This window comes from Schistocerca cancellata, chromosome 8 (assembly GCF_023864275.1).
Source record: "Schistocerca cancellata isolate TAMUIC-IGC-003103 chromosome 8, iqSchCanc2.1, whole genome shotgun sequence".
Taxonomy (NCBI): domain Eukaryota; kingdom Metazoa; phylum Arthropoda; class Insecta; order Orthoptera; family Acrididae; genus Schistocerca; species Schistocerca cancellata.
The window spans coordinates 327,769,999-327,794,555 of NC_064633.1; the positions used below are offsets into that span (position 1 = coordinate 327,769,999).

At 42.6% G+C, this 24,557-nt stretch overlaps 1 protein-coding gene across 3 annotated transcripts in view; it reads right to left on the reverse strand.

Moving 5' to 3' along the window:
* LOC126094464 (solute carrier family 2, facilitated glucose transporter member 1-like) overlaps positions 1-24,557 on the reverse strand; it is a 574,417-nt gene that overhangs the window by 264,306 nt on the left and 285,554 nt on the right. Inside the window, exon 1 of one of the 3 annotated variants that reach the window (XM_049908851.1) lies at positions 19,776-19,809. The exons of the other annotated variants lie outside the window; for them this stretch is intronic. Within the exon in view, the coding sequence (XP_049764808.1) occupies positions 19,776-19,790 (15 nt within the window). The 5' untranslated portion in view covers positions 19,791-19,809. Of the gene's footprint in view, positions 1-19,775; positions 19,810-24,557 lie in introns of those variants that run through there. 3 annotated transcript variants of the gene reach the window in all.

Genomic DNA, 24,557 nt, shown 5'->3' on the forward strand with positions numbered 1-24,557 from the left:
CATGACGACCATGAATTATGCGCCTCACTACCCCTCCTTGTCAGGTTTCGAAATTAGTAAGTACGGACCTAGCTTCAGATTACGAAAATAAGTTATCATCGAGTGACGGGGTGCAGTGATCAGACATTGGACTCGTACTCGAGAGTGTGGCTGCACAGATTCCCGTTCGGCTATGTTAATTTTGGTTTTCCGTTATTTCCCTAAATCGCTTAAAGCGAATACGGGCAGTTTCCTTCCCCAATCAGAGCGTGTGCTGCGTCTCTAATGACCACGTCGTCGACGGAACGTGAAACCCTGATTTTCCTTCCTGCCTTTATAAATTACCTATCTCTCATCTACGAAGACACTAAGAAAGCGACAGAAGAACGATTGGGCCGCGTCTCCTTTCAGAACAGTAGGCTGTCATTTACCAGATGTAATTTAGCGGAATTACGGCTGACCTAAATCAAAAAGTGCAAGGGTATACGAATTTCCTTCCTCCCAACGGTCCTCACCGCTACGCCAGCTAACACTGCTTCACACAAGTAAATCGACGGAGCCGATAGCTTAGAGACAGGCTGCATTACGTCAGTGGAATTATACACAGAAAGAAGCTTCCGCTCCACAGAGACAATGCATCGAGGACGTACGCGCCAACACGCATGTCTTCCGTACAGCAGAGGCAGTTGAACAATGTAGCAGATTTCAGACATAAAAATATTTTGTGTGGCGTGCTACAACACCGCAAGGAAAATTTCTCGAGAAGTTATTCAGTCGAGTACAGTAAACTATGCACTCATTTTCTTATCTCCTTATAATGCAGTGAATCGCTAATTATTTGTCACAGTGATTTTTTCTGTATTTATTTTGCGTTTGGCACAGCAAATCACATATATGTAAGATAAAATCAATATTTAAAAAGCAATATATAAGTTCATGTAAAAGAACAAAGGGACGAATGTCACAAACAAAATCAGATTTTTTAAAGTAATCGATTACATGACGGGTAGGATCGCTGACGAGGTTTGTCTATTGGCACCACGCTCACATTCTGGTCAAGCGGCTTTTTTCCATCGATAAAGCGAAATCCCTCCCATTTGCCCTGTTCTCTTCTCTTCCTGTTGAGGATGGTTCATATTTTACGGCGTTATGTCGAGGCCCGAGATTTTCTCTGTGATTCATGAAAGGTCGTTGGAACTTATTAACGAGACTTACTCTACTGCTGTTGTCACGATTTGGTGATATTAAAACCGTTGGCAAGTAGTTTTCTGGTTCTTGGTCCGAATGAACTCTGGAATGCAGTCTGTCGGTTTCCACACACCTTCGAATGGAGAGCTGGGAGCATATAATCACTTTTTTTTAATGTATTCTTCAAAACCCTATTTTTTGGGGGGGTGGCAGGGTGAGGGGGGGGGGGGGCTTGAACGTGGCTGAGCAGACGGAGCCAATATATAGGCGTAGACTTTATCTTTCCAGATACTATCTGCGTGTTATGGTTTAGTTTTGCGATGCGGATCGATAGTATTCGGAGTAAGAATATAATTTCTTTGATTCCAAGAGATAAAAAAGACCTCGTGTCGATTAAATGATTAAATGGAAAGTGTGTAGAGGAAACTGTAAACCATGCAGGAACAATTGCGATCCGTGCAGCTTAACCCTGTAATGTATGGAGGTGTCTGAAGAATGCCTTTACTCAGTGGTATGTGTTACGGATGACGATGGTAACACATCAGTGACTGGTAAAATACTGACTACAATAAGCAACAATCTAGTAAGACCACGAAACGAAACTAGCAAAAATTATTCCCTCTCAAGTCCCGAAATGTGTTTTGCACAGTCACGAAATCAACATCTCTGGAACACCGAGAAAGAATCTGGTCTAGATAAATTAAAAATGGAGGCAGGTGGTCTAGAATCTTTTACTAATGGTTCAGTCACATCTCCCTAGACAGTGAAAATGTAGATGACAGGTGGACAATGATTATCTCACAAGATTGCGCCGCTACAGACTACAGAAGGTACTTCACTGTTCTCAGCGTGACAACCAATGAAGGCACAAAATACCGTGACGAACCAACATGACTGTTAGTTTGACAAACTACTGACGTACATTAGTGAAAATAACTACAATGAAACAATACGTTGCTATAACTGGCATTACGATACGGAATCGCAGGTTCATTGTCTGAGACATCTGTGAGAAGTTGTCCATAAACCGGCACACGTCACTACCTGTTTTAGTCATTTCTCCGTCTGCCAAAATCCGTCTGCAGCTTATCATCAGGATTCGAGTAATCTCCTCCTCAAGATTAAGCGTGACTTTCTGGAAGAAGGGCGTCTCTGAAGGACACATGGCTGATTCAGCCTCCGAATCATTTTATCAATTGCGACGTACCTTGTATAGAGACAACGCATTCCTAGAAACACTTTTTGCTCCCGAGACTCACATTTGAGAATATTCTACAAGTTTTTGATAAAATAATCTCTTACCCAGAATCGAGGAATACATATTTGCTATATTTATAATAATTTTTATCTCATTCCAAAGTGGCAGAAAATATTTTGCCGGCAGTGCAGTGGTCCAATGATGAGCAGCGATATCTGAGTCCACTTGTTAATAGCCCTTAGCATGTAATGCGTAAGTACTTGCTCATATTTTTCTTTCTTCTCTACAAAGAATTTTCAGGTGAAGCAACATGATCCTCGTAGCAAACTTTGTGAGCTCAACAGTTGCGTCTTTGTGTTCCACAATGCATTCCATTTGTTGGAATAACGTCACTTCCCTTTTATAAACCGATTGGCTTTCTTCCTTTAGATTATATCATTGATATTTGAAATAATACGGAAGAGTCAGAGAAACATTCTTACCCTATTGTAAGCCTTTTCATAAAAAATTGTTTAAATAAAAAATCCTTTTAATGTAACACGTTTTTAAAATTGACTTTTTAAAGTATAAAATAATTTCTCCTATCCCCATACAGATAGTCCTGAAAATTTATGCTTGTGAATTTTTAATACCTACAAAAATAGGGCCTATTCGTAAAATTTTAAACGAAGAACCTGGCACGGATGCAATGGATAATAGTAAGTAGTGCAGAGAGTAGATGTCTTTAAAAATCGTAAGCAATTCATATATTTGCTGTGCAATAAAACTGTTAGTGACTTAAGTGACCTATTCGTGCATCAATTATCTACTGTATGTGCCACATGTTCTTCCTTTTAAATTTTACAGGTATTGTCATAGCTATGAAAAATCCACAAGTACACACGCCAGCTCGGTCACGTGTTATATATGAGTGAGTGAGTGAGTGAGTGAGTGAGTGAGTGAGAGAGAGAGAGAAGGGAGAGAGAGAGAGAGAGAGAGGAGGGGAGATCGGGGGAGCGGCTCCACTGCTCGTGTCTGGGAGGAGGAAAGCGTTTCAAATCCTCGTCCGGACATCCAGATTTAATTATGCTGTGATTTTCTTAAATGCCAGGATGGTTCTTTTGTAAGGACACGGCCGATTTCCTTCTCTCCTCTTGCCCAATCCGAGCTTGTTCTCCATCTCTACTGACTACGACGAAAACGGGAAATTCAGCCCTGATCTAATTCCTTTCCTTTCAGTTTTAAATGGTTTTCTCTTTAGGTCTTATGGCTGTCCCATACGTCAAAACCAGTAACGCACACTTATTTTTAACTTTTCGTTTAAGACTTATCGGAAACCGGAAACTAAATCGAGCTTTCGGAAACTCATTTTAATTCGCTAAAAGAACTCCGAGCCACTATTTATTTCTTTTGCTGTCCGTACTGCCACTGTATTCAAATGGTTCAAATGGCTCTGAGCACTATGCGACTTAACTTCTGAGGACATCAGTCGCCTATAACTTAGAACTAATTAAACCTAACTAATCTAAGGACATCACACACATCCATGCCCGAGGCAGGATTCGAACCTGCGACCGTAGCGGTCGCTCGGCTCCAGACTGTAGCGCCTAGAACCGCACGGCCACTCCGGCCGGCCACTGTATTCAATTTACGCAAGTATAGAAAGTCAGCAACTAGTAGTTTGATTTCATTGTAAATTTATATCATTTTATTTTCGATGTGTTGACTAGAAATTATTTTTGTCATATCCCTGTGATTTTCAGGTTTGCTCTCTAAAGGTCTATTGAGTTTTTCAAAAAATGGCTCTGAGCACTATGGGACTCAACTGCTGTGGTCATAAGTCCCCTAGAACTTAGAACTACTTAAACCTAACTAACCTAAGGACATCACACACATCCATGCCCGAGGCAGGATTCGAACCTGCGACCGTAGCGGTCTTGCGGTTCCAGACTGTAGCGCCTTTAACCGCTCGGCCACTCCGGCCGGCTTGAGTTTTTCGATCAGTTGTTAATAATGGAATGCCTCCCCTATAGATAACTTTCGACAGTTAATGGGAAAACTCAATAGAAAAAGCCTTTTTTAAGAAACTGAGGGCATGAAAATAGTGTGGGGAGAGATCATGATTATAGGGCGGATGTTACAGTGCCTCCCACTTGAGTTGGTGTAACTTCTGCGCTGCGAAAATTCCGATAGGGGATATGCGTTATCATGAAACAGCAGCACCCAGCACAGAACTTCGCGCACCATTTCACAATGGTGGTTTCCGACAGACGTGCTGCTCCATGCACGTTCATTCTCTGATGGATTTCTATCGGTGTTTGTCCTTCGATAGCCAAGAAAAGAGTAACGGCACATTGGTCCTGTTTGGACGCATTTGGTAACAACATCACCATAGTTCACGTTTTCGCATTTACGGCACGCGCGTCGTAAAAACACGAATCCACACTAATCACTTGCCTGCACGTCGGTGTTTATTATACCCGCATCGGAGTCGCGCTACGTTGCACATACACTGAAGCAACACCCTCAAACGGAAACTTTTTGATCGCACCTGATATTAACGAAGCTATATTGCCTTGCTATGAGATTCTGTATTCTTTTATAGTGGGTTGTTGCATAAGTTTGTAGCGTTCTTCCATAAGTTTAATACATATAACAGAATTTAGTCATCAATAATATATTCTCCTTTGCTATTTACAACAATCTACCAACGCTGGGGTAATTTTTCGATTCCGTGACTGTAGAAATTACGTGGTTTCGAGGCGGAGAACACGTCGAGCCATGTTCAGAGCGTATTTTCATTCGGAAAGGAAGTTTTTTGAGAGTTGTTCGACAAAGAACAGGAAAGGTGAAAATCTAAAGGCGTAAGATAGGTGAATAACGCTGAGTGCGAAATGACTTTCGAACCCAACTCCTGTATAGTGTTTTTTTGTGTCTTGCTGAATGAGGGCGGGTGTTATTATATAGTAGCATCGCTTCACGATTTTTTGGACTACGTGTGCAAGACGTCTCAGTTGTTGACAAAAAATATCAGCAACGACAATTACACCTCGGGCAAGCAATTCGTAGTACATCACACCATCGCTGTTCCTCGAGATGGATAACGCTGTCTTTTGCGGATGCGAGCAGGTCTTTCTACGGAAGGATGCTGCTTTGTTTACGCTCATCCATTCCTTTCTTTTCGTCTTTTGGAATAAAGAGTCCATCCGGTGTTGTTCACGAGCTAATTGATGACGAGCAGCCAGAGATGCACATGTTGCCGCCCACTGATTCTTGTGATTTTGGCTTGTACAGTACGCATATACCCCATTTTTGAACCTTTCCAATTGCATGCAAGTGTCACACGATGGTGGAATGATCACAGTCCATTACATTTACCATTTCTCGTGTAGAAAACCCTTTTCTTTCCGTCCTCTTTCCAATGGCATTATCCTCATACACGGTGCGAATATTTCAGCTGCCTCTGCTGCTGACACCGATATATTAAACTCAAACAGAGGAATATATCGGAAGTGTTCCGATTTCTCCATTTGGCATTCCATTTTCTAGCGTCCATAGTAACACTATCTCCAAATGATAAAATGACAATACGTAAACTCAAACAGCAACAGTGAACTAGAAATAAAAGAATGACAATCGATACATAAGCCCACAGCAACCGGAGTACTAATATGCAAAACAAAAACGTTACTAACTTATGCAACAACCTGTTATCTAGACATTTATATGTATTTGTTATCTGAAGCTGTCCATGTTTCCTCTTTGCCAATGTTGAGAGTACTTGTTTAATTACAGTTATTTAGAAGACGCGGACCGTTACTTGAACGTAATGTTTCATTTAACGTGGGCTGGCACTTGAAGAGGGCAGCACGTAGCACAAGCAGAGAAAAGCTGTTTGGAACATCCTGTCTCTCCCACAGGCACAATGGCAGCTATCCTTGCAACACGCAAGCCATGCTGCAGTTATCTGCCCGCCGGTTGCTCTGCGCCCGACTTTTAAAAGGAATCTGTTGAAGCTGCCATTCCGTGTGTCACGCAATCAACCTGTAATACTCTTCATTTTATTCTTGAGGAAATCGTACGGATCATTCGTGGACGTATTTGGCCAAACTCAAGTCTCTGAGACTATGACGAGGTTCTTAATATTGGAAGTTCACCGACAGGCGACATACCTCGCTCCAGGCGGAATGACTGCGGATCACTCCTCAGAAGCAGAAATGTGCTAACACAGTGACATTCATTGCTATGGTGTGAACGCATCGAAATTGGTCCTTTCGTCATCAGAGAATAACATCCCTGTCATCAGCATCAGCCAATTCAGCACCGTTTTTTTGCGTGGTTTCAATGCTTTGCTTTCCTTCAAAATTTTTCATCCTATCTCATGATTTCCCATACTTCCAAACTTATTCCACGAATCGCTATCAGGACAGTCCCATGTAGAGCGAAAACTAGCCTCCAATTCCTCTGTCACGAACTGCAATGTCCAGCAAATTCGCAGCTTACACTATTTTTTCTAATCTCCTAAAAATTAATTTCATTTTTCATACAACTGCATTTCTGACTAAATGTTTAACCGTTATTACGCTACGCTTATACAGACTTGTTATTACACAGACATAAAAAACTGCATTTGTGAAATTTAAAGCACCATGACTTTTATACGATCTTCGATAATTAAACATGGAAAGAATTTACTTCTAATTAGCTGTACCCGGATACGCGTTGCTGTGGCTCTGCCTGGTTAAATGGAAAAGAAAGAAAAGAGAATGTACACGTTTATAATATGTTTAATTTCACAACGTTCGCTTGTGTTCTGGCCTATCAGCAGCAGATGTTTCAGTGATTTTCTGAACCTGGGCAACGCTTCGCAACTGCTAAATATTTATGGGTAATGGATACACATCAACAGAACTCCTGCTTCCCCACGTCTTCGCGCATTTCCTCCACCCCACACACTACGTCCACTGCCTCCCCACACCCGTTTTCTGTCTTCCTACTTCTCCCTCTGACCTTGGGTTTCGTTTATTGTTCTTGCAAACGAAACTTTGATTGGGAATTGAAGTAGCTTAACATGAATGGATAAATCGGTTGTGACCATTAGTGTATAGGGTATGAGGGAGACCTCTGCAGCTTGTGGATCTGTGAGGATATTAGTTTCAGTGACAGTATTTCGCATAGTTCTAATCTACGACTGGGTGTGATTACAAATTTTAGGACGTTTCAGACTCTGTAGTAGAATTACAGTCATAAGCCGATAGACAATAAATACAATATTGTCATTTAAAAAACTAATTAGGCTAAGTGCGTCTAAATGTTTATTAGTATATCGTGTAAAAATTTGAAGTAAGTCGGTCAAAAAAATTTTGACATCTTTGTGAGAAAATTTCCCCTTTATATATAACATATATATTTATTTAGTATATATGTTAAAAAAATATGTAGTCTATGTTCGTCTCAATGTTCATTAGTGTATCGTGGAAAAATCGAAAGTACATAGGTGAAGAATTTATCGAGATTTTTGGTAACAACGTTTATTGTTAATGTATTACATATATTACATTTCTATTTATCTATTACAAAATACATAGCCTGTGTCTGTCCGAATGTACATTTGAATATTGTTTAAAAATCTGAAGCACATCGGTCAAGAACTTTTCGAATTTTTTGTAACAACGTTTCCCTTTATTGGCACTCTAGTAGGTACATAAAACCGCGCGCGTAGTTGAATGCAACGTTACGTCAGAATTTCAAAGCAATCGACTGACTACTTTTCGTGTTTTGAGAGCAGTATGTAAAGATGCGAGGCACCTCCATTGTCGCTCTGAAGTCGTATCATTCCTAAGTCTCCTCCTCCTCTTCTTCTTCTTCTTCTTCTTCTTCTTCTTCTTCCGCATGTTTCTCTTCTTTAGTAGACAAGCCTTAATTTATCATTTAATAATTGATGCGTTGCCATGTGATCTCTGTACGGAAAATACTGATTACAGAAGCAGTCTCAAACAGTAATTTTCACTCCGGACTTAACTGCTACAGCCTTTAGCGATGCCTTATACGATTCTGATTACTCACCAGTAACAGAATGGGATCGCAAAAGGTATTATGACCTAAAAGACACAAGATCTTCTGATGGCTTAAGGGGCTCCGGAAAGGCTCAAAATCATGAAAAGTTCAATTTTTACTTTTTTGCGTTTTCTGAATCTGCATACTATTACCTTTTAATAGATATATAATTTATTCAATTCCGAAGACTACAACTATTTTTAAATTTTTTTTGAAATGTGTTCTACATGGGCGTGACCCACTGTGGCGCTGTTAAACTGCTGTCAAATGGTGTTATTATTAACGTCCGTGTTCATCAGGTACATTTTAGTGATGTGAGATAAAGTATGTGTTGTGGCTAACCTGTGATGGTTCAATATATATCGCTGGTGTGATTGTCGATTGTTTCATGTTTATTTACTCTGTCGTTATCTCGAAAATACTCGTAATTAATTCTGTTTCTTGAGTCTCTGTTTTGTTGAAGTATAATAATGAGTAAAAGTAAAGTTGCTGTTGCGACTTTCAATGATGGCAACATTGTAAGGTGCAAGGTATTTAGAAATATGGGAATGAAGATAGGTTCTAACATGGTACGAGCGATGCTTGCTTTAGACAAGGAACGCCTTCGGGCTGCAGACAGGGCTGTAAAGAGTCTAGAAATACAAGCAAGAGTAAACAGGAGGAGAAACAAGAGGAAGCTGGAGGAGGAGTTTCCAGAGGATGAAGATAATCCATCCTATGGACCTGGAATGCACTAAAAAGTTAATCCAATCTTTGTCGCTCGATTCCCAAAACTTTTATTTTCTCATACTAATCACATGTTTTCTAAGGATCTTCCAAACATATTTGTTTCAAACTTTCAGTAAATGTTACACAGTACCTTCTGCATAATTTAACACAGCCTTTTTCCAAAAAACTGTATATTTTTGAATATATAAATAAAAATTGCAAAAAAATGTTGTGAATTTTCATTACAATTGAAAAAAAATCATCTTTGATAACTGAACTAAAATTTTGTAAAATTCCTGTGTTAAGTTGTAGCCCATATTCCAATAAATAATCTGTAAAAAGTTCAACTTCCTACCTCAAATACTTTGTGAGGAAAGACGTAATTTATAAGCGTTATTTTAACATTGCAAGTATAGGGCGTTCCGGAGCCCCTTAAAGCCTTTCAGCGATATTCGAAAAACAACCAACGTCCAGACTTACGAGTTCAGTGACTGGCCGCGCCACATACAGTACTACGCAGTGTTTCTCCGGATGCTGTGAAACATCGTTGTTCAATAGTTATGAGCAATCGGATTCCTGGAAATGAGCCATTTGCAGAGAGCTCACCAGCACGAAACGACAAAGACTGAGATCGGCACGACCGCAGTTCAGAGTTCCCCACCAACGGGCTAGTTCTGAGAAGAAAGCGAACAGTTCGTAGAAAGCACACATTACTTTAGCCTATACATCGTTCTGTGTAAACAGACGAATATCTGGTCAAGTAGTAGGGAAGTTGAAGTCCCTGCAATTCAGTAAACTATCTAGGAGGTCAAATGCTGTGTTCGACGGTCAGTGTATCGCCGCTTTGTTCTTTTGTCCACAGATGAATCACGGTCCTCACACCTGTCCCTCTTACCAATCAGGCCATATATATTGTGTTATCAGGACCAAAAATAATGGTATGCACTGAAGAGCAACTGCTTTCGCTCAGACTTACCGTTTTACTAGCTACTTGACCATACTGACGGAAAGACTTACTCAAGAATGCTGGAGTATCTGGACACAAATGTGAATCGCGCTCTTCTTCATTAGAAATGTACGAGTACATGATTCGCACATAAATACTTTACACAAATTATTCATTATACACTACTGGTCATTAAAATTGCTACTCCAAGAAGAAATGAAGATGATAAACGGGTATTCATTGGACTAATATATTATAATAGAACTGACAGGTGATTACATTTTCACGCAATTTGGGTGCATAGATCCTGAGAAATCAGTACCCAGAACAACCACCTTTGGCCGTAATAACGGCCTTGATACGCCTGGGCATTGAGTCAAACAGAGCTTGGATGGCGTGTAGAGGTACAGCTGCCCATGCAGCTTCAACAGTTTATCAAGAGTAGTGACTGGCGTATTGTGACGAGCCAGTTGCACGGCCACCATTGACCAGAAGTGTTCAATTGGTGAGCGATCTGGAGAATGTGCTGGCCAGGGAAGCGGTCGATCATTTTCTGTATCAAGAAAGGCCCGTACAGGACCTGCAGCATGACGTCGTGCATTATCCTCCTTAAATGTAGTGTTTCGCGGAGATCGAATGAAGGTTAGAGTCACGGGTCGTAACACATCTGAAATGTAACATCCTCTGTTCACAGTGCCGTCAGTGCGAACAAGAGGTGACCGAGACGTGTAACCAATGACACCCCATACCATCACGCCGGGTGATAAGCCAGTATGGCGACGACGAATACACGCTTCCAATGTGCTTTGACCGCGACGTCGCCAAACACGGATGCGACCATCATGATGCTGTAAACAGAACGTGGATTCATCCGAAAAAATGACGTTTTGCAATTAGTGCGCCCAGGTTCGTCGTTGAGTACACCATCGCAGGCGCGGCGCTCCTGTATGTGATGCAGCGTCTAGGGTAACCGCAGCCATGGTCTCCGAGCTGATAGTCCATGCTGCTGCAAACGTCGTCGAACTGTTGGTACAGATGGTTGTCTTGCAAACGTCCCCATCTGTTGACTCAGGGATCGAGACGTGGCTGCACGATCCGTTACAGCCTTGCGCATAAGATGCCTGTCATCTCGACTGCTAGTGATAAGAGGCCGTTGGGATCCAGCACGGCGTTCCGTATTACCCTCCTGAACCCACCGATTCCATATTCTGCTAACAGTCATTGGATCTCGACCAACGCGAGCAGCAGTGTCGCGATACGATAAACCGCAATCGTGGTCGGCTGCAATCCTACCTTTATCAAAGTCGGGAACGTGATGGTACGCATTTCTCCTCCTTACACGGGGCATCACAACAACGTTTCACCAGGCAACGCCGATCAACTGTTGTTTGTGTATGAGAAAACGGTTGAGACTTTCGTCATGTCAGCACGTTGTAGGTGTCGACACCGTCGCCAACCTTGTGCGAATGCTCTGCAAAGTTAATCATTTGCATATCACAGCATCTTCCTCCTTTCGGTTAAAGTTCGCGTCTGTAGCACGTCATCTTCGTGGTGTAGCAATTTTAATGGCCAGTAGTGCAGATTAAAATGACGGTATCGAGGCTGGAGTGAGATATACAGGGGTTGGGCAAAAACAACATCGGAGAACTGCATGCTTCAACATAATTGCAGATGCTATTGAAGCCGACAGGTTACGATGTTGTATTTGACGACGAACGGCACCTGTGTAGTGTGCTCAATACTTTTCAGATGTCAGTCGTGGTCAGAAGAGCGTTCTGTGTAGTTGCAAGTGCATTAAGTGAATTCGAAGTGGGAAAATTGTTGGCGCTCGTATGGTAGATGCTTCCGTAAGCAAGGGAGACAAAGTGTCTGGTGTTAAATGTGGCACCAGATCGATGATTTATGTCTCACATTCAGAAAGCGGAAAAATGTCATACGTTAAGTCGCAGAGCGGACTAAAGAGTGTATTGAGTAGTCGTGACCGACGGTTATGAAATAGGACTGCGACGAAAAATAAGAGAACGACAGCTGTAACTGCAAAACTGAATGTCTCTCTCTCGGACACTGTCAGCACCATAAACGAAGGAGCTCCATAAGCTGGGAATTGCACGGCGAGCTTTAATTACATAACGCTTGTCAGTGATGCAAATGGAAATGACAGGAAAACGTGGTGTCAAACCCGCAAAGCCTGGACTGTGGAGCAAAGGAAGAAAGTGGGGTGAGTCTTGTTCCACACTGTTTCGAAATTCTGGCCCAGTTCACGTCCCAAGAGTGAAACGTAGAGGGGGTTCGGCGATAGTCTGGGTAGCAACATCGTGGTATTCTATGTGCCCCACAGATACTCTGCTAGGACACATTACAGCCAAGAATTACGGAATAATTTTGGCTGATCGGGTCCATTCCATGGTGCTATTGTTGTGACCCAATGGTGACGTATTCCAAAGCGATAGGGTCCTTGTTCTCACAGCTCGCATCGTCCAGGACTGGTTTTGTGAGCATGGGGATGAATTGTCACATTTCCCCTGGCCACCACAATCATCAGGTCCCAATGTTATTGAGCCGTCGTGGCCTACTTTGAAGAGTATAATGACTTTTCTGGAGACTAGAAATCTACTCTGTAGGAATCAGCATGGGTTTCGAAAAAGACGGTCGTGTGAAACGTGTTTCTTGACTTCCGCAAGGCGTTCGATACAGTTCCCCACAGTCGTTTAATGAACAAAGTAAGAGCATATGGACTATCAGACCAATTGTGTGATTGGATTGAAGAGTTCGTAGATAACAGAACGCAGCATGTCATTCTCAATGAAGAGAAGTCTTCCGAAGTAAGAGTGATTTCAGGTGTGCCGCAGGGGAGTGTCGTAGGACCGTTGCTATTCACAATATACATAAATGACCTTGTGGATGACATCGGAAGTTCACTGAGGCTTTTTGCAGATGATGCTATGGAGTATCGAGAGGTTGCAACAATGGAAAATTGTACTGAAATGCAGGAGGATCTGCAGCGAATTAACGCATGGTGCAGGGAATGGCAATTGAATCTCAATGTAGACAAGTGTAATGTGCTGCGAATACATAGAAAGAAAGATCGCTTACCATTTAGCTACAATATAGCAGGTCAGCTACTGGAAGCAGTTAATTCCACAAATTATCTGGGAGTACGAATTAGGAGTGATTTAAAATGGAATGATCATATAAAGTTGATCGTCGGTAAATCAGATGCCAGACTGAGATTCATTGGAAGAATCCTAAGGAAATGGAGTCCGAAAACAAAGGAAGTAGTTTACAGTACGCTTGTTCGCCCACTGCTTGAATGCTGCTCAGTAGTGTGGGATCCGTACCAGATAGGGTTGGTAGAAGAGATAGAGAAGATCCAACGGAGAGCAGCGCGCTTCGTTACAGGATCATTTAGTAATCGCGAACAGTTACGGAGATGATAAACTCCAGTGGAAGACTCTGCAGGAGAGACGCTCAGTAGCTCGGTACGGGCTTTTGTTGAAGTTTCGGGAACACCGACAATCCTCCTTTCCTCGAACAATACGAGACTGGAATAGAAGGGAGAACCGATAGAGGTACTCAGGGTACCCTCCGCCACACACGGTCAGGTGGCTTGCGGAGTATGGATGTAGATGTAGAAGAAGCGTTATTGCTATCCACCTCCATCATCGTTACATGAAATTAGCATAATTTTGCACGAAATGTGGTATCATGTAAGTGTCTCTTGAAAACCATAAAGCCCCCCCCCTTCTCTCTCTCTCTCTCTCTCTCTCTCTCTCTCTCTCTCTCTCTCTCACACACACACACACACACACACACACACACACACACACACACACACACACACACAATCACACACACACACACACACACACACTCTCTCCAAGTGAGGTGGCTTTAATGCTGAGACTCGGGATTCGTATTCCCTAAAGCTCTTAACACAAACGCTGGGTTGAATGCTTTGGAAGGGTGCAGCCGATTTCTTCCCAATTCGACCTCGTGCTCCGTGTCTAATGATTTCGTCGTCGGCGGAATACTGAACCTCTTCCTTTCTCTCTACACAAGCAATCATTTGGTGTGTGACGGAGATACTTTACATGTTGTTGTTGTTGTTGTTGTCTTCAGTCCAGAGACTGGTTTGATGCAGGACTCCATGCTACTCTACCCTGTGCAAGGTTCTTCATCTCCCAGTACCTACTGCAACCTACATCCTTCTGAATCTGTGTAGTGTATTCTTCTCTTGGTATCCCTCTATGATTTTTAACCTCCACGCTGCCCTCCAATACTAAATTGGTGATCCCTTCTTGATGCCTCAGAATATGCCCTACCAACCGATCCCTTCTTCTAGTCAAGTTGTGCCACAAACTCCTCTTCTCCCCAATTCTATGCAATACCTCCTCATTAGTTATGTGGTCTACCCATCTAATCTTCAGCATTCTTCTGTAGCACCACATGTCGAAAGCTTCTATTCTCTTATTGTCTAAACTATTTATCGTCCACGTTTCTCTTCCATACATGGCCACACTCCATACAAATACTTTCAGAAATGACTTTCTGACACTTAAATAAATACTCGATGTCAACAAATTTCTCTTCCTTAGAAACACTTTTCTTGCCATTGCCAGTCTACATTTTATATCCTCTCTACTTCGATAATCATCAGTGATTTTGCTCCCCAAATAGCAACACACATTTACTACTTTAAGCGTCTCATTTCCTAATCTAATTCCCGCAGCATCGACCGATTTAATTCGACTACATTCCATTATTCTCGTTTTGCTTTTGTTGATGATCATCGTATATCCTCCTTTCAAGACACGGTCCATTCCGTTCAGCTGCTCTTCCAGGTCCTTTACTGTCATATTTTACATACCATTCCCGAAAGCGAATAGTGCGCTGGAAGAGCGATTCTGTTGGTTGATTCTGTAGTTTTAGATTCATGTTCATTTCGTGATATATACTTCGGAGGAAGCAGTCTGTTAGTTGACTATACTAGGAACTTACGCTCTCGAAATTTTAACAGTAATGGGCAGTGCGATACACAACATCTCTGTTGTAACGTCTGATACTTGAGATGGATGAGCATCTTCGTGACGCCTACTACAGAAACTGTGACGAAATGTGCCGCTTTTCTTTGGATATCCTGTATTTATTGTGCCAGTGCTGTCCGTTTGGAGTAACGTAATGGCGAGCAATATTCATCTAACATTCGTACGAGGTGGTTTCGCAAGTTCTCTCTCCCTTTCCCTCTCCACCCTTGCATACTAAGCATAATTTATGTCTGTACGTGATGTACTTAGCAGTACTGTATTCCTCTGACAAGAGTTACAGGGAGCGGGTCAAAAATATGGAAATATCACAGCCGCGCGGGTTTAGCCGAGCGGTCAGGGGCGCTCCAGTCGTGGACTGTGCGGCTGGTTCCGGCGGAGGTTCGAGTCCTCCCTCGGGCATGTGTGTGTGTGTGTGTGTGTGTGTGTGTGTGTGTGTGTACTTAGGTTAATTAAGGTTAAGTAGTGTGTAAGCTTAGGGATTGATGACCTTAGAAGTTAAGTCCCATAAGATTTCAAACACATTTGAATATTTTTGAAGCATCACAAATAAAGCACATTACCATGCTTAATACGGGGTAGTACACGTGCTAGCATTCAAAGCAGCATCGAGTTGTCTGATTATCATCGAGATTAATCGTTTGGGACCTCATCAGCGAGGGAGATCTGCTGGAGAAACAGCTCTGGAAGTGTGCGTGGGCACTGCTCGCACCGAAAGAGCCCGGTGCAGACAAACACTGTGCGATTACATTGTGGGTGACGGCTGGCGTCAGTACAAACACGCTGACAGGCCGGGGATAAAGTGCGCTCCACAGGAAAATCACTGGCAGAGGCTCCTGGCTTACCGGACGCGCTAGTCACCACCAGTGTGGGCGCTTCAGCGTTTCACAGTACCCCACACAAAAATATTCGGCCAGGGACATCAGTGTCTGAGGGATTGTGTAGTCGGAATTATAGAAGGAAAGCTAGCCTTTTACGTCGCATTGTCTTCGAGGTCATAAGATATGGATTAATATCTCAGATGATTTGGGATAGGTAAGGAAAGCAGCTGCGTTGTCTTCGATGAAAGGATCGCAAAATTCATTTCTAATGAAGCTTCGGAAACCCTGAAACAGAACGCCCGGAAGCTAATCCGAACCATCCTCCTACTTCCGCATTTGAATGCTGAATCTCACACACAGCGCCAACTTCAACAGGTAAATATTTCGGGGGGTTTTAATTTAAGTGACAAATCTATTGTTTGGTGACAACGGGTAAGAATGTTCTGACAAATTACGAAGCTTCTCGGAGACACGAACTGTGTAACTGCACGTGCTTGTGAAGTCAGCTTCGCCACACATTTACAACTCCCATAAATTCTCAAGAGATTCGAGGACGGTAAGGTGATATTAGCCTTCAGTGTACCAAATATCTTCGCCACGAGAAGCGCTAACATAATCATTACACAATTAGAAGCACACTTTAGGCATTAATCGTTTCCACTACAAAAAATTCCGTTCAACAGAGCAAAAAAGAGAGTGTGACACATTATTGATAGATTAGACTCTTTAATGGATGAAGTAGATTTCTGTTCCCCATTCAGACTCCGTGATATTCAAAGGCAACTTTTTTTTCTGATGACAGCTACGTGGACAATATTTGAAAAATAACGTATCAATAGAGTGAAAAGGAAACTACTGAATTACTGAGGTCTAAGTACGTCAGATTAGATTCAATGTACAACTTTCACATGATAGGGCATATGCATGCTCAAGTATTGCCGGTGCAGTACGGTGAAATGAAAAGTTAATATCGGGAGTATAAGACAGGATGTGCATGTCGAGAGAAGCTACAACTAATCTGCAAACGACGTACAGTGTACCGGATTACAGAAGGTCCACAGAATTACTACCTAGTGAAGCGTCACCGTGCTAAAGATTCTACTTTATATTTTCTGAAGAACGAAGTTCGCATCACCATCCAACAATGTGTTGGAAGGAGATAGAAAGATCAGGGTTTAACGTCCCGTCGACGAAGAAATCGTTACAGACGGAGCACAAGCTTGGATTCGGGGAAGGATATGGGAGGCAATCGCCCGTCTAGAGTGTCCATTAGGGTCTATAAAGTACTAGATACGAACTTACTGGGAAAGATTTGAATTGCAACGTAACGTCATTTCTGAGGAAGGAGAAGTTTCTCCAAAGAATTCATTATTTGGACTGATAGAATGCTGTAAGAAGCCCTGCACCAATTCCTTTTATTAATGTTCGATAGCAGTACATTTCTAGTTACAGACATAACACAGCCCTTTCAAACAGATACTTTATACTAACTTTACGTTTCGTCCCCTTTTGATTTGATGTGACAGAAAAGATATAATAGTTACTTAACTTGTCAAATTTTCTCATTCGTTTCGTTGTCAAAGTTGCCGAGCGATTATGCTGTATTCTCCAAATCTACGATCGACGTAAGCGACGTACTCTATAAATGCTGCAAGCACGTACGGCTACTTGATTTCACAAACATGTTTCGAGGTCTCGCTGTTCCGCTTACTCTATAAAGTCGTCGTTGTTATTACATCTCAGCACGAAATTTCACCAAAGAGTAATTTATTTTACTCTCAGTCTCACAAACACGTTTGTACTCTAACTTTCTCTGTGTCATGGAAGAGTACACAAATTGTAAGCTCTCTAAGTTATTAGTTGCGAACAAAGATGTTGGGATTATGTAGTTACAGGTGTGTATAAATTTACACTGATTCTAAGACACGTCATTAACACGAGAAAAAGACGCACGAAATCTATTCGATGTTATTACTTTACTTGTTAAGTATAGCGGTAGGGCCTTGACTAGTGTAAAAAAAAGTGTAAAAACATAGTTATAATGTCATTCTTCCTGTAATCAAGTTTAACCTAAATCATTTAATACACTAATAAAAGCACAGTATCATGTCGTTTCTCTGACCTGCTCAATGGATTTGAGAGGCTCCGTAATATGTACGATAACTCGTAATTCAGCTGTCGCGATCATTGCGGTCGATGTTTTGGAGCACCTTTTACATTGCGTTAGCTAATTATCTCGAATTTTTCTTAGGTATTAATCTCAGTGGCTAAATGTTAGACTATGGAAACAAAATCCACAATTTGTCCTTGGAAATATCGCTTCTCTCACTGACAAAGATTTGGTATTACGAAAAATACCAAGCTGCAACGTGGTACAGCATCCATGTTTTACCGTTGGTCTCCCATTGGCTGAGTCGGTCAATTACCCATCACACGAACCAAGAAACGTATTTTTTTCTTCAAGTAATTATTAAATTATTCGACAGGAAGACAAAGGCGAAAATTGGTTGCTTGTTCGAACAAATTTTGGGCTTGCATCCGGTCGTCGTCTAACTCATCGCACGACATTTCGACTGGGCACCTGCCAGTCATCTTCAGGCGAGTATTCGATGGCTCACCTGAAGATGATAGGCAGGTACCCAGTCGAAATGACGTGCGATGAGTTAGACGACAACCGGCTGTAAGCCCGAAATTTGTTTGAACGTTCAATTCACCGCGAAAATTTTAAAACACACGATTTGTTGCTTGCATTACTTTACTCAGCCCAATTTCCGAAAATAATTTCCGATCTTCAAAGCAGACCTTACGCACCTTTTTCCCATCTAAAAAGCAAATCCTGTTTGTAAACAGTAGAAATATTGTAACTGAAATACTTTTTTGGCCCAGTAGTCCAAAGCTCTAAAATGTTTTGGGAGTGAATGTTCAAACCAAAATCAAAAACCGTTGTGCTTTATAACTAGCCGAAACACCCAGGAAATTGCATTATTAGTCAAAAGCGTTTATAGCTCCAAGAAAAGATTCAGCATCTTCCGGCACTGGCATTCTGAAACAGTTCAGCTTCCAGTTATTAGCGCAGCATTAGTATGATGCGAATTCGCAACACTCAGGATAAAGGGATTAATCATTGATTGTCGTCAGGTCGACATAGTATTGAAATACAGCATGGTAAGACGTTGAAGTCACACAAGCAGCAATAAAAACTGATGTATTTGAAGAGGAATGACGTTCAATAAGGGCGACTCTCATACCTTGCTAGTATCTTTGATGTCAGAGAACTGCCCTTCCAAGCCATATTTATGTTCTATGTCTACCTGACAATAATCCACGACTGAAACTAGTCGGAAATGAAAATAAAATATTGATATAGCAGCTTTCGGCGGATATTACGCTGAATTTAACAATTATCTGACAACTGTTGAGTCTTATTTAACCACTAAGTAATGAAGTTTCAACTGGTTAGTAACACACAATGCAACAACGGAACGCATTACATCGTCACGGAGCAAAACACATTTCAGTGGAAAAGAAAATTTCGATTAAGAACAGAAGGAAACTGAGCGTTAATCCAGCCTAGATTTAGACACTCTTTCTGAATGCTGCAACATCACCCGGAAAAAACGTCAATCATTAGATACGACGGGCCTTCTCCGTCTGTTTGTCTCACAAGGCAGAAGAAACTCATGACAAATCCACTGTGCACATCTATGACAAAACGTCAAATATAAAGCATGGAGTGGGAAGTACGAGTCTTCCCACTGTAGGCGTACAGTCGTCAGCTAGTAACACTAGACACCGCTCGCAGCGCATCCCAGACTGGAACTGAACACGCAAAAGCCACACGCGCCGCATTCACTCACCCTGGGAGACGACATGCCGCCAGACTCGTCGGCAGAGTCGGATCACTGTGCGTGCGACAGGCGAGCTCAGCGCTTATATCGCATCCGCCCCCGCCACGCCCCCTCAAAGGCACCGTCGTAGCGCATACCCAAAGCACACACACTTCCGTTAAAGCCGCTACTGCCAGTGGTAAGGCTTCCAACAAGACTGTCACACCGCTGCCACAACGTGCACTCATTGGTAGGCAACTGGCGCGGCAGCAAAATCTCCACGGTTTTCATTGTACCCAACAGCAGACAGATTTCATACATACAGAGCGCCGTAAAAACAGACGATCATGTTGATCTTGCTGAACCCATTCGATACTGTTCTGTACTGCCATTTAATGAACTACACTGCCTGACAAAAATCCTGAATACCCAGAAGACATGGTCAGATGCGAATATAGCTTCGTGTACATGTACACACACACACACACACACACACACACACACACACAAAACCATCAGCGAGACGCCGCGTACTCGTATTAGCTTGTGACAGTGGCCCGACGTTGGACTGCATGGGCAGGCATACTCGTCGTCAAGTATCGGTGGATCCCGTCTGACCACCAGGGATGATAGCTGAATTGCGCATCAAGCACATCGTACTCTCTTCACATCTGCGTCTGTCATCAAAAAACAAGTAGTGAGCTCCCTGCTATCCCGCACCGTAGGTCGGAGATTAGAGGCGGATAGACCAAGGAATTACCGCCCCAGGGGTAAACTGCCGTCAACACCACAGTAGAAACGGCTGTGTTTGGAGTTGTGTAGTGACCATAAAGCATGGACAGTCGATGAAAGGGGTCGCACTGTGTCCAGCTATGAATATCGATTCTGCATTACCGCGGATGACCATATTCGGTGAGTATGGCAGCGATCTGGGGAGAGCCCCCTCCTTCCAATGTTTTGGAGAGGCATACTCCTTACGTCATCATGTGGAGACCCATCGGATATGACTTCAGGTCATGACCGGTAGTGACTGAGGTGACGCTACCGACACAACGGTACGTCACTGACATCCTTTCACCTCACATGTCACCTCTCAAGCAACAGCATCGTGGTGTCATTCTCCAACAGGACAGTGCTTGTTTACACACAACACGTGTCTCTACGAACTCCCTCTGTGATGTTGAGGTACTCCCGTAGTGAGCAAAATATCTATATCTAATAGAACAACTGTGTGATCAGCTCGGATGTCAACTGTGTCCCACTGCCAGTAGCCACGATATAACGAACCAGATTACAACATCTATGAGCCAGGTTGCCTCAGTGAAAGATACAACTAACTGCCTTATGAAACCCTTCCCAACGGAGTCAGAACAAGCATCCAGAGCAGAGGTGGTACAAAGTCATACTGATAAGTGGACTAATACAGCCAAGTTCTTTATAAATTTTTCTCGATTTTGTCGTCACTGAAACAACATCACATACCGTCACAACCCGAGAAGTTTAATTTCGTTTCTTTCTCCCCTTTTGACAAAGTAAACTGCGCATGCACATGGCACCCCCCCCCCCCCCCCCCCGTGTTCCTCCACCCCTTCCCTTATTTAGTGGTAAAATGGTCAGTAGATGTTGTTGTTGTTGGTGGTCTTCAGTCCTGAGACTGGTTTGATGCAACTCTCCATGCTACTCTATCCTGTGCAAGCTTCATCTCCTAGAACCTACTGCAACCTACATCCTTCTGAATCTGCTTAGTGTATTCATCTCTTGGTCTCCCTCTACGATTTTTACCCTCCACGCTGCCCTCCAATACTAAATTGGTGATCCCTTGATGCCTCAGAACATGTCCTACCAACCGATCCCTTCTTCTAGTCAAGTTGTGCCGCAAACTCCTCTTCTCCCCAATTCTATTCAATACCTCCTCATTAGTTATGTGATCTACCCATATAATCTTCAGCATTCTTCTGTAGCACCACATTTCGAAAACTTCTATTCTCTTCTTGTCTAAAGTATTTATCGTCCATGTTTCACTTCCACACCTGGCTACACTCCATACAAATACTTTCAGAAACGACTTCCGGACACTTAAATCTATACTCGATGTTAACAAATTTCTCTTCTTCAAAAACGCTTTCCTTGCCATTGCCAGTCTACATTTTGTATACTCTCTATTTAGACCATCATCAGTTATTTTTCTCCCCAAATAGCAAAACTCCTTTGCTACTTTAAGTGTCTCATTTCCTAGTCTAATTCCCTCAGCATCTCCCGACTTAATTCGACTACATTCCATTATCCTAGTTTTGCTTTTGTTGATGTTCATCTTAATAGCCCGTCAAAAATTGAACACAGATAAAGCATGAAACCAGGAAGAAGTTCTAATGAAATGTGAAAAAAGGAAAATGAAAACAGTGAACGGTCCAAGCTCAACATGTGCAACATCGAGCGTTTCGCAAGAACGACGGCGTCGTGGTTGTGTGGTCACGGTATTGGGCTGCAAAGCTGAAGATCTCAGTTCAAATCTCACTCCTGCCCTCTTTTTTTTCACAAAATTATGAACTTTACGTCCGGTCATTGACTTGTCTGATAGAATATGAACATATTACCCGTCGCAAGTAAATGTGATGAATCATGAGAGCAGGCGAGATGGTGCATAGACCTCTTACAGAAATGAAAACAACGTATAAACGAGTGTGAAATATGTTACAACAAAGGAACTCCAGAGGCAAAACTTCCAAACGAAATGCAGGAGTCGTAAGGTGAGGTACTTGTATACAACAAATAGGGGGAACGTACATCTGGAGGCCCCTTCCTTACACCTCGCTGTCGCATACGGAAGTTACACCATGATCCAGACACAAATCTGAATGCACCGAATCTGAATGCCGCGTCAATGACCGGACGTACAGTTCACAATTTTGTGGAAAAAAGGGGTCACGAGGGAAATTTGAACCCAGGTCTCCCACTTCAAAGTCCAACACCGTGACCACATAACAACGACGCCATGGCTATCCAGATTCATTCGATGTTGCACGTCTTGAGCTTGGAGTGTCCACTGTTGCTATTTTGTTCCTTTTTCACAGTTCAGTACACCTCCTTGCTGTTTTCATGCTTGATCTGTGTTCAGTTTCTGACTGGCTACACACTGGGCCACCTCACCACTAAATCTGAGGGGGATGCGATGGGGAGTTTCCCTTGTGAGTGCTCCAATTATCTTGTCAGGCAGTGAAAATACGAGCTTATCGAGTGTCAGACCAGATTTGTTGCGGGTTACGGACTTCCTTGCAGACAAGACTCAACACGATCATGGAACAAAATGGAGAGATCTAAGGGTAATTACGGGAGTACACCACTGGAGAGTTAAAGGGCGGTTACGCTATTTACAATTTATATTAATGACGAATGGATAAGTTTAAACGCTGCGTGAGGCTATCCGTGGACGATGCTGTTGCTTAAAGGAAGGATGTGACGCCAGAATACTGCAATGGACTGCAGTCTGACTTGCAGAAGATTGATTACTTGTGAAATGCCTGGCAGTTTAACCTCAACGTAATTACAAATACTACATACTGCGTATAAACAGGCGAAGAGATCCGCTACTGCTCGATTACACTGTTGGCGATAAATCAGTGCATACAGTAGCTAACGTAAAATACTTAGGCGTAACCAGCCGGAGCGATCTAAAGTGGAAGTATGACAAACCAAATAGCAGGAAAAGCAAATACCACGCGTAGATGCATAGGAAGAATCTTTATCATTTAAATGTTATTTACACACGAAGGAAGTGGCTTACAAAATACTTGTCCGACCGATTCTTGAGCACTGTTCATTACATCGGGACCCTTATCAAAGATCTACATCTACATCCATACTCCGCAAGCCACCTGACGGTGTGTGGCGGAGGGTACCTTCAGTACCTCTATCGGTTCTCCCTTCTATTCCAGTCTCGTATTGTTCGTGGAAAGAAGGATTGTCGGTATGCCTCTGTGTGGGCTCTAATCTCTCTGATTTTATCCTCATGGTCTCTTCGCGAGATATACGTAGGAGGGAGCAATATACTGCTTGACTCTTCGGTGAAGGTATGTTCTCGAAACTTTGACAAAAGCCCGTACCGAGCTACTGAGCGTCTCTCCTGCAGAGTCTTCCACTGGAGTTTATCTATCATCTCCGTAACGCTTTCGCGATTACTAAATGATCCTGTAACGAAGCGCGCTGCTCTCCGTTGGATCTTCTCTATGTCTTGTATCAACCCTATCTGGTACGGATCCCACACTGCTGAGCAGTATTCAAGCAGTGGGCGAACAAGCGTACTGTAACCTACTTCCTTTGTTTTCGGATTGCATTTCCTTAGGATTCTTCCAATGAATCTCAGTCTGGCATCTGCTTTACCGACAATCAACATTATATGATCATTCCATTTTAAATCACTCCTAATGCGTACTCCCAGATAATTTATGGTATTAACTGCTTCCAGTTGCTGACCTGCTATTTTGTAGCTAAATGATAAAGGATCTATCTTTCTGTGTATCCGCAGCACATTACACTTGTCTAAATTGAGATTCAGTTGCCATTCCCTGCACCATGCGTCAATTCGCTGCAGATCCTCCTGCATTTCAGTACAATTTTCCATTGTTACAACCTCTCGGTACACCACAGCATCATCTGCAAAAAGCCTCAGTGAACTTCCGATGTCATCCACCAGGTCATTTATGTATATTGTGAATAGCAACGGTCCTATGACACTCCCCTGCGGCACACCTGAAATCACTCTTACTTCGGAAGACTTCTCTCCATTGAGAATAACATGCTGCGTCCTGTTATCTA